Source organism: Monomorium pharaonis, chromosome 3 (assembly GCF_013373865.1).
Source record: "Monomorium pharaonis isolate MP-MQ-018 chromosome 3, ASM1337386v2, whole genome shotgun sequence".
Lineage (NCBI taxonomy): Eukaryota > Metazoa > Arthropoda > Insecta > Hymenoptera > Formicidae > Monomorium > Monomorium pharaonis.
In genome coordinates, this window is record NC_050469.1 from 5,493,242 (window position 1) to 5,510,673 (window position 17,432).

The window sequence follows — 17,432 nt, forward strand, 5'->3', positions numbered from 1 at the left end:
CCTATATGTATATTATTCAACACCTATTTAAAAAATGTTATTTAATGCAAACTCTGATGCTCTGATATTTTGTATGTAAAAAATATATATATGTAAACGTTTAATATGATAAAATATAAAACTTTTATAAAAAGAAGAGAAATAATAAATAAGAAAACATTTTGGACTTGTACAATTTCCTATACAGAAACAATGTGTAATATTCAAAAGAATAATTTATAAAAATGTGCTCTATATTTTAATCTTTTTATCAAATTAAACCTCGATCGTTAAAAATTTTAAAAGTTTTGTTGAAACATCTCTCGCACAACGTTCTAGTAAAATGCTTTAGTTTAGACCAACCACACAGTTTGAGCGAACAACTTCAAACCGGTACGGTTCCTCGTTTTACAATTCGATATTCGTCCGGTGATGCCGGATTTTCGCCGCGACAAGAAGAGAGAAAGGAACCAGAGACAGAGACAGCGAGGAAGCTGTGGATATGCTGTATCGATTTTCGTTTCGTTCAGTATTTCACCGGCTGCATCCCTAATTTTCATTGGGACCCTTCCGTCAAAATTGCATTATCGATTCCATGCGCGATAACAGGTCTTTAATATCGACAACAAGCGCATTCAATTAAATACAATAGGGTCCTGTGAGCGAAACAGTAAAGGGTTAGATTTTAAATCGTAGCATAAATGATTATTCATGAGATTTACATCCAAAACCGCAAGTTACGTGTGAGAGCAAACGTGATAAAATTCGTAAATAAATCCACTGCAAGTAAATGTAAAACACATAAAAGTAAATACATTTTTCAAAGATTTTAAGTCAATATTTAGCATTTAAACATGCAAAAATATATTTTTTTAATACATCAAAAAACAGACTCGCTGTCTAATTCTGTTGATAATTGCGAATCAATAATCGATCATAGAAAATTATCGTTCGACATCACTTAAATTCAACGAGAGCAATCATAATGCATAATCCCGGCGGAGAGTATCAACGATACCTCGCGAGAATCTACAAATACGGAATTTCAGATTTTCGAATAATCAGCTTTCCATTCGTTAACAAGGCAAATATTTATCATCCTCTGTACACTGACTAAATAACCATGTGCGCAAACACATCGTGCGTCGAGAGTTGCGTTGACACTGAAAACCGTTTACCACGCCCGACGGCGAATGTAAAAGTGCAACCGGCAGCTTAGCAAAAAAAAAATACGTTTACGTGCAATCAGTAGATCGCGTCGGCAATGATTAATAAACAATCACGACACCGCCGCTGCTTGATTTTCGAACGCGCGTTGTACTTCAACGAGAGCGCGTGGTCGAACTGAATTCAACATCTGATGCTGCTTCATGGGTACCCTTGGTAGCCTAGGGAACGGTATATATCTATCCTCTATCCTACGGGATACGGAGCCCATAGGGTGCAAAATTCGTGTGGTGGAGGGTGCCGCTTAGTGAATGCTGCGAACCGTACAAAATTTAAAGCAAATGGGTATTCATCTGTTCCGATATATAAAGGATCCATATCATACCAATTCTCTCATCGTTACTAAATATATGAAAGATAATAAAGAAAATTATCCTTTTACGTAAGAAATATCCAAGTTAAAATATTTTCTACTAATTATAATAACTAAAAAAAAAATATAAGGGATCAAAAACAGAAGACCAAATATACTATTCCAAACACACATACAATAATTTGATCAATTAGTTAAAAAATATCCAGACTGTATATCTAAAAATAAAATTAGTACGTATATTTATATATATGTGTGTGTGTATAAACTAAATATATCAACTTGATTGATGAGATGAATCGATTGGTAAGGTTTTCAATTTGTACACTTTAAATAAAATTATGACAATTGCAACATTCTTAAGTAAAATTGTAGTACACAAATCGCGTAATTTTGTGATTAAACCTTTAATGTAGAACGTGTGTTCCAATCCGTCGCTGCCATTACACCTAATCCGATGGAACAGGATCGACAAAGAAGATGCGTATTGCGCACACGCAAAATACACCCCACCATTATAAACGCAAAAGTAAAACGACCCCTTGACCACTTTGGAAATTGAAAACACATTACTATGTAAAATACATATCAATTTATAGATGCTATGACAAATTTAATTATAACTCATTGTATACATATAATAGTAGTTATTTTATTATTAATATATGCATATTTTGCGCTGTTAAAAATTGAAAATACCTTGTATTGTAGTGATATTTTCAAATTAAACATGTTAGTTGCGTCCACCCCTCTCATTCACACACACACAATTACTTTTTTTTTAATTTCAAAAATTACTTTTAGGACATTTTTGTAGGTAATCTTGCAGTACTTGTAAAAAATTAAAATCAAAATTTTAAACAAAATATAGGAAATATTCCTTTACAAAGGCCTGTAACCTTCAAATAACGATCAAGCGCTCTCATACATATAGATTTGTTTGAAAGTATTGAAACTCTCACGAGAAAAGCTCAGCAACTCGCACAGACATACTTATCAACTGCGAACATATTTCCCAACGCTACATTGCGTCATCAAGTTTCAGATTGCATTTTTCGTCACCTCCCTGCGGATATGCCAATAAAAAATACAAAAAATGATGAAATGAAAAAAATAGTAAATATACGCAAAGACAGCAGCAAAGTATGAAAATTTTATAATCAATACTCAATAAAATTTCCAATATATTAATAATACCATCAATAAAATAATGGACCATATGTGAGGTAAAATATTAATATAATCCAAAATTCTAATTATTTTTATTAGCAATATATATATATAGATATATATGTGTGTGTGTGTATACACACAATATATGTATACACACGCATGCATGCGCGTATTCATTATAATACTCTTCAATCATGAAATAAATTAATGATTTTATAACTACTAATTTTATAACTAATTTTTTTATGTGTTTCTTTTTCACTATATTAATTATATTTGTTAAATTATTTTAATTAATCATTTTGGTAACATAACTGCCTAGCAGAATACTTTTTACTTACATATGTACATATACATTTTATTTTATATAATTATATAAATTTCATCAGAAATGTAATATATATAAAAACCCATATTTAAAACGTGCTTTTACAGATGTTGGCTTTTTTAAATATTTTATCTCAATCGTTCATTGACACGTAAAACAAAGATAAAATGACAAAAAATTGCCCTAACATCTTTAAAAGCGTTCTAAATGCAAACCATAAATTTCAAATAAGATTTTTTTTAATAAAATAATCTTCTATACGGCTAATATTTATGATAACTAGCGAAAGCAAAACAGAAAGTATCAAACCATACAAACTACTATTCTACATATTGCTTTTTTTTAGTAAAGATATATACTCATGGTAGTCCGCGATGTGAGTGTAACACGGAAGTAGCCCCGACGTGTATAAAGATGTACGATGTACGTCACAAACGCATTTGCCATTAACTGAAGTACACGACGACTGACTGCACGAATAGTATAAAAGCAACTGCGAACCTTTCTTCCTCTCTAAGATATAAAAGACCGAATCGCATCGTGACGAGACTATGAAAAAAGTGAAAATCATTTGAAGAAGCTTAAAGTAAAAGAAGAATGGAAAAACTTACTTTACAAACGTTACTCTCTGAGACAAAAGTATAAACATAATGTATCTATAAATAAAATTTAAAATATACAAAATATCTAATTGTTTTACGAAGAAATGGTATAAATATCATGAAAGTTCAATAGATTCCAAAAAATTTTTGAGATAAAAAATTATTTAAAGCAAAATTACTTTTGTAAAATTTTGTAATAAAAATAATTAAAATGACAGTAATAAATATAATAAATAAATACATTAAATATATTAAATATATACTATATTATTGAAAATAATTACAAAATTAATAACTATAAATTATTAAATAATTATAAACATAATTATTTCTTAATTGTAATTTATTTCAATAATTATAATTACTTTATAACTGGAGAATATTGTGATGTAGATATATATCACAGATTTAATACTATTTTTTTCTGATATATTATACGTGAAAAAATTACAAAATTTTGGTCATGCATTAAATATTCAAAACACACAAAAAATAAAACATTAAATTACCACAGCTGTAAGCACAACTAACATAATATATGATTTTATAAACAAGATATTTTCATCAATTTCTTGTGATAATACTTTTAACAAACTTTATTTATTTTACATAACTGCTATGTTCATATCGTGCACTATAAACCTTCCGTTGCTCAAAGCATCTGATATAAAAAGTCTAAAATTCCGTGGCACTAATTTTAAAAAATTTCCGCAGAAGAAACAATAATTAAATATACCAGATAAATAAATATATATAACGTATCTGTGAAGCTGGTATAATATTCTATTAATATCAAAAAATAATTACAGTTCTAGTAGCACTTTCTATAGTTTTAAAAAAAGTTTTGCAATCCTTATATTTAAAAAATAAAAATAAAAAATGTGCTAATTTTACAAAGTTAGTACGACAATTTTTCATTTTTTTTTAATATAAAGATTACAGAACTTGTTTTAATTTTTATAAAAAAACTCGAGAATTATAGAAAATACTACTAAAATTGTAATTATTATTGTTTTTTTTATTAATAGAATGTCGTGCCAGCTTCACAGATCCTAATATCATGCATATTTTAAAGAAAAAACCTTATAATTTCTATCGTTTTCTGCAAAACAAAAATCAAAAGTAATATAAAGTTGTTCTTAATAATAAATATTTTCTAAATTAAATATTTTTTAAAAGTTTAAACATTTTTTTTTAATATCTACAATATTCTTTTTTTCGGATAAATTACGATGCTGAATTCAATTTTTTGTTTACATAATACATACAATATATTACACATTTTTCAAGAGATATTACAAACGTAAATTTTTAATTTTCTTCGAAAAAAAATATCAAAATGTTTTAATTATAATTTTATCATAATATAAATATAAATATAAAAAGATATAAATCTTCAGAAAAATTGCATTCCTTAAGCTAAAGTTCAATGCAATGTATACAGAATAATAAACATATAACAAATTTATTAGATCATAGTTCGATTTTGTTTAAAGTGTAAAATTAAATTCTACTTAAATTATCAATCTGACGATTTAAATTACGGAAATAATTACAGTGTCTAGTGGCACGGAAACAAACTTCATCAAAACTCGGTATAATTAAATATTGTACTTCTTACACTAGCTTGAAGTCTAATTAAAGTATAGAATTTCTCAAAATCAAATAAAAGTTATATGAACAATAAAATAAAAAATTCTCTTTCAAATACACATATAAATAAAAAATATAAAGCATTCTTTAATTATCTACATTAAACTTATTAAACTAAATATATATTGTATTATTCTTAAAAGATATGAATTATATTGCTATCCCATAATTCATAAATTAATATAGGTACTCTAACTTTGAAATTACAAACTTATTACCATTATTTTCGTAAAAACTAAATTATTCTACAAATAAGCTAAAAGATTTGCAAAATATTAGCAGAAAAAAAGTAATTTTAACAATATTTTGTCGATTTTACCGCTTCTCGACTGAATCCAATAATATCGCTGACGATACCTGACCAAACTGCTAGATGGATCGCGATTTTGCCCGAAGCCAGTACATACTAACAGAAACGATGAGAAGACGGCGAATTTCAATTTTCGCGCAGAAAATCTGCGACACACCGCACGTCAGAGCGACATGTATTTCTGTACACCCAAGCTGTGAACTTGCACACGCGTTATGGAATGAGGACGGCTATTCACCGGATACCGGCATAACCGGGAAATTGCGAGATCGTGGAAGGTTCTTCATAACTACAGGCGCGCGCGACTCCTTGGCATTATTACTCGGCAAGTCCTCTACGACACGGTATAAGGAGTACAACCCTGAAATCCTTCGGGCCTGGGAGGAGTCGCTATAAGATAGTGCGTCGGAGTTATCAGACACCAACAACAAAGCCGAACGGAGGAAACGGAGGAAATAATGGGGAGACGTTTATTGCACCCGGTGTGAAGGACGTCGTCCGAAAGATGAAGAGACTCCTAGCTTGAACGATAACGCGTACGATGGGAACATACAACACGCCGTTAGATTATCGGCAAAAGAATAATGTTCACAAGTAATGTAGATATCGTTGTTACGGTAGTGGTTACAAGGTTGTTTTCTTTATATAAATAACTCATAAAATTGCTTTCAAAGAACACAAGTAAACGAAACAATAAGTTAATCTAATTATTTTAATAATCAAAACATAATAAAAGCTCAATAACAATTATTAGACTCCAAAAAATAATACATCTATAGCATATGCTTTAAATGCAATACATATGTTAAACAAAATTATCCATAAGTTTTCCTTTGCAGATATTGCACCCGTAATTTCTATCTGGGACACATTCTTGAAATAGCGCTACTCTGGAAATTTTATCGCGGTGAGAGGATATAACAAAATAATATCACAAGCATAAATAATATATATTATTTTGGGATATTATTAAATGTTCCTTACTCCTTTACATTAACGTAAAGTTACACAAAATATTGTATATTAAAACAAAATTATGTACATAAAGGAAATTTATAGGACAAAGAAAATTTTCATTTTGCAAATAATTAATCGGGGTTTATAATGAATAAAATATTTGACTCATATTTTACTACTACTTGAAAATATTTGTTTCGTAAATTTAAAACCTAAACTAAAAAAATGTTATAGTATTTCGTAAGATAAATGTTATTATTGAAAGTTTCTGATCGAATGAGAGTAATTACACATTAATAACAATGTATCGATCAGCATATATGTGTCACAAGCTTTTATCCCATATCCTTATTAATTATTCTAATTAATAAAAACATTTATCGCTTAAAGTAATATTTCTTGAGCGACTAACAGCACATTTCATGCTACATGCATCCTGGACCTCATAATTGAACTTTGTTGAACGAATCCTGCTACGTAGCAGGTGACGACAATGACTTGTGTAATGTTAACAGTGGAGCAAGCTTAAGTAAGCTCATGAGAGTAAGGGAAAGATAAAGACAGCAAGAGAAGATAAAGAAAGAGAGAGAGAGAGAGAGAGAGAGGAGAGACAGAGAGAGAATGGAATCCACTGACAATTACGTCGAGTATAATTGTAATGAGATTTGGAGTACGAGACGTTAAATATCCCAGCCGCGTGTGAAACTGTGGAACCTGCAAGGATGTATAATTAGTCTCTGGATTTACTTACAATTAGTACAGAATGATTTTCGTTAAGAGAACGATGTGATCTTAATTCTCTATCAACGTAAATGGAAAATCCAATATATATTTTCGGTAAAATCTCTGTCTTCGCTATCTATTCCATCTGTGTACATCAAAATATCTCCTCTTCGACTTTCTCACAATCGGAAATCAATAGGCAACGCCACCGTAACAAACCTATTGTTTTCAGTCATCCCCTCAAAACGCATACGAAAATTCCAAATCTCCGCTTTGAAGTATATAAGCGGAAAGAAGACCGTATGATTTGTCATTTGTCGGAGGACAATATCACTGATCAATCAAGTGCGCCATTTGTCCCATTCACAACCGCCTGGCGCGCGCCGCGAGGAAAAAAATGGCCTCGCTTCCCTTCGAACAGAGAACAATTCCTATTCCAAAAGGAAACCTTATCGCGCCAATTTTTTCCGAAGCTTTCGCATTAACGAACAAATCGTCCACGCATGCGAAATTATTTTTCTTCAATAAGAAATGCTACCGTATTGAAACCAATAATTTATATGTCATTTCCTTATCGTGTACTCCATACAGCCTTAAACCTACATATATTATGTTATAGCAGATCATACATTTAAAATTATAAGAAAAAAAAAAAGAGGAACAATTATCATCAACAAAGATCACGATTACGTCTCGAGATAAATAAACGAAAATATTAAAGTAAATTTAATTAAATAATTTAACGCAAATTAAAAGTGACGAAATATCAGTATTAGAAAATCATATCAGTATAAGAAAAAATGTGTAATGGGACTGTTGCGCGAAAGAATGTGACTCGGAAAATACTGGCTCCTCGAAGCTGACATTGTAAGTTTCCAAGGCATAATGTAGAAAGGTAATGGAAACGAAAGAGCATACAATAATGTACTCTGCCTCGGCTCGAGAAAATTTATAGTAAACGTTCGTGTTATTTTCATGGTAGAATTTTTTCATGGAACTAACACTGCCGCGAGGGGACGAGAGAGAACGGAGAGAAGAGAACAGATATTCGCGAAGTAGAAACGTAAAAATATCTCGATGTTTACTGCTTAAATTACAGCAGAAACCTACAATATTATAGCTTATACAATTGATTTGAGCGCATTAACAATAAATTTAAAGTCTTCTATAATTATCAAAGCAAAAATACGACAAAATGACGAAATTACATGAAATTCATTATCACGAGCACAATTACTTTGTAATATAAAACCTCAAAATATTCATCATACTCAATTAAAATATAAAAGTATTAAATATATAATATTCTGTATCTAAATATAGAATGCAGAATAAATAAAATAAATAACATAAAAACACAATAACGTGTCAATATTTAATACATGATACTTTCTTATGCACATTTAACTAAACGTAGCATGAAGATCTATGATGTGGATAAAATCCAATTACGTCTAACTATTTTTATAAAAAATTGATTGATTTAATATTTTCATTTAATATATATACACTTATGCAAAGTTATCATACAAAATACAACGTAAAATACTGCGTAAAAAATTATTATACAATAAAATCAATAAAAATTTCATCATGGAAAAATTTTAAGAAGTACATCACATGCGATATTAACATGATAACTTTTCCTGTGACTAATATTCTCCGCTATCTAAACAGCGATTTCGTGTTGCTCGCGACGATTCTGGATATCGATCCATCAAGCCCAATGCAATTAACAACCATGGCGGAATAACGCGCAGCGCGACGTCGACGCACAAAGGAAGGCGTGGCAGTGTTCGTCGGACCCTTAATGCCAATGCCAATGTCAGGGTTTTCTCGGTCAATCACCTAAACATCCCTACCTTCGCATCTCGGAAGTTCTACGCACTCATCGTATAAAATGACTTCGCTCTTTCTCATGATCAAATAGCCTCGCTTTTCTTATAATCGTCCGGCGATAACTTTTCCACTCACGGTATTATGTTGAATTGAACCGCGTGAAAAAGGATAAGGGAACAATTTACCCCTGCAGCAGGTACTTGAGTTGAACCTTGGTGGTTGAAATATCGACTGCACTGCTATGACAGATCGCGAGGTTACCGACGTTAGAGCTTTTAGCTTTCTCTGCTACTTTTACCGTTCGTTCGTTCATACGAAACGACGACAAAAATAAGCAGTAATAAATTTTGCAATATTTGTTTGAAAAGATCGCAACTAATAATTAATGGTAAAATAAAAGTTCTAAAACAAAGTTTAAGCCACTTAAAAAAGTAAAAAGAACAAAACAGCGTATTCAATTGTAAGACAATGTAAGAATATTTTAATTTCGCAACCACTTAGACAATATGACCCTAGTTATTAATGTAAAGATAAAAAGACAGGAAAAAAGAACAGGCAGAAAACAAGCTTTTAATAATATCAAACAAGCACGAGTTAAGAATAGCTTGAAAGCATTGATGGTCACCTTTATAACCTTACCTCGACAAATTGCAATAAACTTTAAAAATATTTTAACAATCTAGCCGATCAAAATCTTTATATCTAATACGGTTCTAACATTGCAAAACGCATGTGCAACTAATAAAGTTATCAGTAACATCACATTTTTGTGATATGTAATATAATATATGTAATAAGTACGAAATAAGTTATTCGTATATTGTAGCATTTGAATATATTCATACAAGTAATCCGCCAAATATTTTTTATTTAAACAATTTGTGTTAAACTTATTATTAATTCACTAATTGTGTCCAACATTTATAATATACAAATTAATTATTCATTTGAACATATTTACAAGTTATAAAATTTTTTCTACTCTAAAATATAGACATATGTCCAATAGTACTTAAAAAAAAATACTCAAAAGCCTAATAATATAATTGATCTTTCAGAAAAAATTCGTTATAACAAATTATTTTTGATAATTGACTTACCTTCTGTTTGTCCAGAAGATGCATGATTTCGTCGACATCACCGACGACTACAGATTGTTGTCGTAACATCTCTTCTTCGACCGTAAGCCAGTCACGTATCTGCAATATAATAAAGTAAGCAATAAGCATAAAATAAATAATATTGTGACAAAAAATTAAAATTAAAAAAACAACACATAACTAATTCAGTAGTTACGTAATTATAAATTTATTACACATTGTTGGAGTTCTTTTATGTAAAGTGTTTTTCTTACTGCTCGAATTAAAGTATATCAGATCATCTGTACACTTTTTTTAAAATAAAGAGAACATATATTGTACTTTATATTGCAGATTCAAATTATATGTAAAAAATCTTTTGTTTCGGACATGTTTTAAATACTTTCACAAACTCTTTATTTATTTAACTTATTTATTTATTTATTTATTTATTTATTTTCCATTACATTTTATTTTAAAATTAATAAAGATTTATGAAGAAAAAGTTTCTTATTTTTTTGCGTGTAATCCAATTTCCAATAAAAAAATATATATGTTACATTTAAAAAATTCAATCTGGTCTGAAGAGTCCATTTCTGATCAGAATCGAAAAATAAAAATATATCTGTTTAAAAATACATTTCGATAGAGCATTCCCGATTTATTTAGCAAAATTTTTAATTAAAAAACACTGGCCTTTATTTAAAAAAAAATGCATGGATAGTCTGAGATACTTTATATTTATTTTATATAGAAAATCTTTAATTAATATTTTGTTATTGATTGTATTAACAATTTTTTTCTACTGCAATATATAAAATGCGATTAAAAATAATACACTGAGAAAAAAATATTGTTAATTTGACAAAATTTTCCAACTAAATTAAAATTTTGTCGGTTTAAGAATTTATGCATTAAAGTTAAATGCATAAATTTCAATTCAAGTATTTATATAGTTAATTAAAATATATAATATTTGAATAGATAAAACTTAATTTAGTTGGAAAATTGAGTCTAATTAACAACATTTTTTCTCAGTGTATAAAAATAACGTAAAAAATAATTACTGACAGAAACAATTCCAAGCAAATATAATTTCGTTTCGGGACAAGAATGGCACTAAATTAATTAACATATCTCCAACTGTTGATCAGCTCATAAATCAATAACCCATCTTGATGATTTAATCTGAATTAGCCATAGCAATTAACTCATATTCCATTGCAAACATGTGTCGATGGGAAATATCTCCACCATCCGAAAGTGGTTCGAACTAGATGGAAAAGAGCTAACAAAAAAAGAAGAGGATGCAGAACCGATTGGGATATTTGTTGCCGGAAATTAGTAGGGAGTGTCCGTTCGTAAGTGGCCGACTTCGATTTACCTCGATATTCGCTAAGAGTCAAGAATAGGACAAATGTCAAATGTGCGAGGTATTTCCCGAACTTGCATCAAATTTCGGGAATGTACTTCCTGATAAATTTAAAGCTTAAATTCTTGAATAGAAAAATTTTACGTTCACAAGAACCAACATATTGATAATAAAATAAATAATCGGATGCAAAATAATTTTCAATGAGAATAATTCGCAACATAATAACTAAAAATAAAATACACAACATAATTACTATAAATAAATTGAGCTGCTATTGTACAACATGAGTGAGCGTTCAATTGTATCACGAATTTATATTTTCCAACATCCAACAGTCATTACGGTGAACAGTTTTTCCTTGTAAATGGCTCTATTGGTGCGTTTAATTAAATATCAAGGCAAGTTGCGTAATCGCATTTCCATTGCAAGTACGAGTTGTAAAGCCAATAATACATTTAAAAGCCCGTCCGCGCGCACGCGCGCGTAACGCTTCGCTAGACACCGGAAATATCTCCGCTGGCAATTTTAGCGTACTGGTCCGTTGTGTATCGAGTCCTAGGCAAAATACTTCAAAAAATCGTGAAAGCCAAATAAACGTTTATGGCAAATAATGTATTAAAAAAAAAAAAAAAAAAAAACTATCCTGAAATTCACGGCATAACACCGATTGATCGATCGTTCGGCGATGCAACAACAAGCACGCAAGAAATCCAAACTGGCACTCGACGAGGGTTTCCCGGGATCACAAACGTGGAACTTTCGAGGGAGTCGATAAATCGCGGAAGAGATAAACCGTAGTGCTACAGGAAATTAAGGTCTCGCTCGGTCCGGCAACCCCCGGAGTCTGCCACCTAGACTAAGCTCCTGGGCTCGTTCTGCCTTTCACCCACCCTTGTCCAACTCAAAGCGGCCTTGATTAAGTGCCTGTTGTCGAAGAATGATCATATCCCTCGTGTTTTCCGCCTCAAAATGGACAGTGAAGAACCACATTGCATACGTTTTCACATAATTTATGGTTGAACCGTTTCTCTTAAATGTAACTAGTATAAATAAATACATAAGCAATAAGCAATAAGGTAGTAATTATTAATCTTCTCCTTAAAATCAATATTTTAGCGATTTCTGTGTCAAAGTTTTAACGAAATTAATAATAATCAAAAATAATATTTATATTATTCTTAAAATAAATAACTCAATCAAAAAGATAATTAAAAATAGAAAATTAATACATAAAACACATAAATAAAATCAAAAAATTTTTTTTCTATTAACGAAAAAAGTAGTATATGTAAAATGCGTGTCCTTTATTAGTTTTTTGAAAGATTTTGTTAGAAAATATCTTAATTAAAAGCTTAATTTCTGGATAATCCTTTTAGTTCTTGATTTCTAGATTTTAAATTAAATACAGTTTTCTCTCTCAAAATGAGATTTCAAAAATTAATTCCATGTATGTCCATTACATAATTTCCCTTATTTATATTTCGTCATAATCTATATCCAATATGTAAAATGTTATACTCATCGAAAATCATGAGATGGGGATTTTCTTTCTATAAATTAAACGATCGGTTTTAGAACCTGAGCAATAAAAAAGACGCGATAGAGCGTATACTCCCTTTAAAAATCAACTATGTCGAGAACAACACGTGACAACGATCGAACCGTGCGATGGTATATTTTTATTATAACGAACATCATGAGCTTTAATCATAAAATATCAACTTAAAAATGCTTATTATACATATAGAAAGAAAGAGAGAGAGAGAGAAATAGAGAAGCGGTTTTTAAATGTGTATACATTGTATTTAAATATGTATGTATACATATACAAAACAGCAAAAGGCTCCACAAGAAGCGATTCCCGATGGTGTAGTTTCCAAACGACAATAAACACGGAAAAGTTAGCGTAAGTGCACTTTGCACAAAGTTTCTCGATAGCGTCTCACGATTTTTATCAAACAGTTCATTGGACAAGTTATTTCATCCTTCATTTACGTCCCTTTCGACCGAAACTCCTCTTTATTACTATTGATCATTGTTTATAAAAATTTAAAATAATATATCTTCAATAACATTATTATAATAATATTATAAAATTTTAATAAAAAGGTTAAAAAACATTTTTAAAACTGTTATAATATTATTATTTTTGTTTCATATACTGGAATTCACATCTAGTAATAGTAATAATAACAAGTGAAACTTTATACGCCACCTAAAAAATTCCTCTGTGACTTTTGTTAAAAATTACAAATTTAAAAATCCGAATATACGGGATATGTGAGATCAAACTCACAACTGTCACTTACAAGTCTGTCACACAGAACCACGCAACCAAGTTGAACACGTCGTGACCAAGGAATTATATGTACAATAATGTCAAAATCTTAATTGTTTGTATTATATATGCTTAAATATACAGTTAACTCAATTAATCTAAAATTAATTTAAACGTGAAAATGTAAAAGTACTTTTACATTATTAATCACTCGTAAAATGTGGTAGAGAAAATAATGTCTGCTATTTTATTATTATGCAAAATGTATGTAAGCTTTAACTCGATTCACATATTTTAAGACAAAATATGGCGATCAAGAATCCAATAAGCTGAATACCGCAAAGAGACTCAGTTCCAAATTATTGGAGTGCCGTGGAAACGTGGGAATTCGATGGGAGAGCACAAACTAACATCGCATTCAGAGAAGTTTCAAATATGAAATTCGTTCTACATAGGACGAAAAATTCACATACTATGTACAAGCCTCTCTTGCTCATATTAACTTTCAGACTCATTATTTTAAAAATATAATGCTTCAGCAACTAAACAAGAAAATAAAATATAAAATAAAATAACATCAATTAATTCATTAATATTAAAATCAAAAAAAGGAAGATAATCAAAAAAATACTATATTATGTTAGCATTAATAAATATTTTCAACACATAAATAAAGTTAACATAACGTATTATTTTTCGCAATAAATTATTTACAGTTTTTTCGGGTAAAAGGAAGATTTTAAAGATGCTAAGCATCAATATTTAGTTTAATAACTATGTTTCAAAACTGACGAAATTGTCAACGCGCATCAGTTTATGTAAATTAATATAATATAAAAATTATATTCAATACCAAGGTCCGCTGTAGACCAAATAAACTTAACTTTATCTATATGTTTAAAACATTTATCGGTCGGAGAATCAACTTGCTATTTTTTAAAAATTTCCATTTAAAATGTAATCTTAAATTAATGTTACAGTTATGTGTTGAGAGAGAGAGAGAGAGAGAGAGAGAGAGAGAGAATTAACAAAATATAATACTTTACTATAATACGACAATTTTTCACTGTCCTATTTGTTCTCAAACACTCAAGCTCCTAAATTACACGATTACATTACGACAGTGAATAATACCAAATCCATATAACTATCCAAAACAGATGTCTCTAAATCAACGTTGAATAGCCTAGATAATTTACACGCAATATATGAAATCTGTTCTATATACGACGAAAATTTGCACATTATGTACGACCTTTTCTTGTTCACATTAACTTTTAGTCCCATTATTCAAAAAATATACTACCTTAGGAACCAAACAAAAAAATAAAATATAAAATAAAATAATATAAATTAATTTATTATTATCAAAAATAAAATTAAAAAATATAAATTAATTCATTATTATCAGAAAACAAAGATAATCGAGAAAATACAACATTATTTGCACGTAATATATTATATATTAATATTAAATACAAATGTTTCAATGTATCTTATCAAGAGGCACGGTAGTGTACATGTAAACTCGCGACGAGACCGACTAGGCATTTATCACACGAAACATCGTTTCGAGAGACCTTAAATTAGGTCTCAGTAATGGCTAAATTGATCAAGTCCTGAATAGGTTCAATCAATAGCTTGAGTTTAATATGTAAAAACATATTTTTTATTAAAAAATAAAAATACTATCAATAATTTCCGATAATTAAAATTAATATAAGTCAATAATGGATCAATAGTTCTTCACCTCTATTTAAAGAAAATAAGAAATTTATCTTCTTTACAAAAGTAATAATATTAAAAAATGCGCCAACTAAGAATAGATTTTTATACTAAAAAGTTTACTTATTATTTTTTAATATTAAAATGTTATATTCAATAATATGCTTCTGTATATAGTGAAGAATTTTAAGTGTTTCGATTAATATATTAACATTAGATAAGAAAAAAATATAACAAAGGTAAATGTTTTATTAAAAAAGAACTTAGCGCTGCTACAGAAAATAATAAAAAAATTCGTAACAATTACCATAAAATTAATCATTTTTAACACTTTATTATTTATTTATATTGTAGTAAATCGTTTTTCATTATTTTCTATAGCATGTCTCAAACAATACGACAAGCAGCATATGTCATATAAAAAGTAGTGTATCGCGAGCCAAAATAGAATTTTATTGGCAACCTGATTCCTGCTCAAGTCTCGTTACCTCGAGGCCTCTCGTCACTTTATGCAAACAGCACAATACGTGTCACTGCAACAGCGTATCCGGAAATAGAAGCCAGTAGATAGCTATTATGGCAATGGACTGGCTGGAGTCTGACTGTTGACTCGGCAAATAGGAAAAGCATACTAGAGTCTATGCAATGTTTGTTGAAACATTGATAAAAGTTGTCTGGACAATAGGCGGAGAGATATTACATGTTACTGGAAAATGTTTGTATCAAATATCATAATTAACCATTAACCGATTAATTGTTGACGCGCCTTCTCTTTCTCTCCCTCTCTCTCTTTCTTTTTCTTTCGATATCACAAAAAAAATTAAATATAAAATTATAAATATGTAATTTCGCATAATTGTGTGATATACGTATAGATCCTATACCTCTCGATTTCTTCTAACAAGAAACAAGTTGTGCGAGATTAAAACTATTTCACCTTTACGAAGAGCACATAAAATGTCATATTTTCAAAAAAAATTGTAATGTCACTCTGACATGCGCAAAAAGGCAAAAACATTTTGCGAAATATAAATGTGACGGTTGGGTCATAAAAGTTTAAAAAGAATGAGTTCTTCAAAACAGTTGGAAAAGCACTATAAACTCAGTAAAATTTTATGACAACCTGCACGATTATACACGTTTATATCCCGCCATAATAAGTACTTTATCATAAAACTTTATCAAAAAATACTTTATCAAAAAGAATAGTTTTAACAAAGTCAATAATTTTAACAAGTTGATTATTTAAAATAATAAAAAGTAGGATCATAACAATGAATAGAAAGAGTAGATACGCTTCGTTAAGTAATATCGTATTGTATACTCTGAAAGATATATTCTGACAGTAATTTAAAAAACTCGTATATAAGAAAGAGACGTAATACGAATCGATAAAAAAGAAATTCTTCGGTAAATCCCGGGATATTAACATTCATGCGTAAAACGCTGATCACGTAGATCAACGTGGTTGCCGCGCTTATTAAAAATCGAAATAATCTAACGGCTAAGTGCGCCCTTCATTTAAATTTCCATACTATAAATTTCTACTCTGTTGAATCGTGAAGAAAGCACCCGGATACAAAAGTGAGATTTGACTTAATTTATTTTATCATATTTCCTAGATTGTACACCCAAGCGACAAGACTATGTCCGTGGCAAAAGAACGGAAAGCACAAGTACGGAGACTGAATGAGGATCAGTACGGCGTGAAGGGAGAGAAACCGGCGAAGTAATTCGATAAAATTGACCGAGTTATACGCCTGCATGAACATCGACCCTTTTCTTCCTTGCACTGTCCACCGTCGTCTCTCACACACAAATCTAATTCTTATCCCTGATAATCAAACTCGCGTCATCAATTGCAGAATATT

General features: G+C 29.8%; 1 protein-coding gene across 21 annotated transcripts in view; it reads right to left on the reverse strand.

Annotated features, from left to right (window-relative positions):
- The window catches only part of LOC105833385 (dystrophin, isoforms A/C/F/G/H), a 459,023-nt gene that overhangs the window by 336,001 nt on the left and 105,590 nt on the right, over positions 1 to 17,432 (reverse strand). For all 21 annotated transcript variants that reach the window (XM_036283830.1, XM_028191394.2, XM_028191395.2 and 18 more), the window contains one exon: positions 10,205 to 10,303. In XM_036283830.1, coding sequence (XP_036139723.1) covers positions 10,205 to 10,303 — 99 coding nt within the window. The remainder of the gene's footprint in view (positions 1 to 10,204; positions 10,304 to 17,432) is intronic.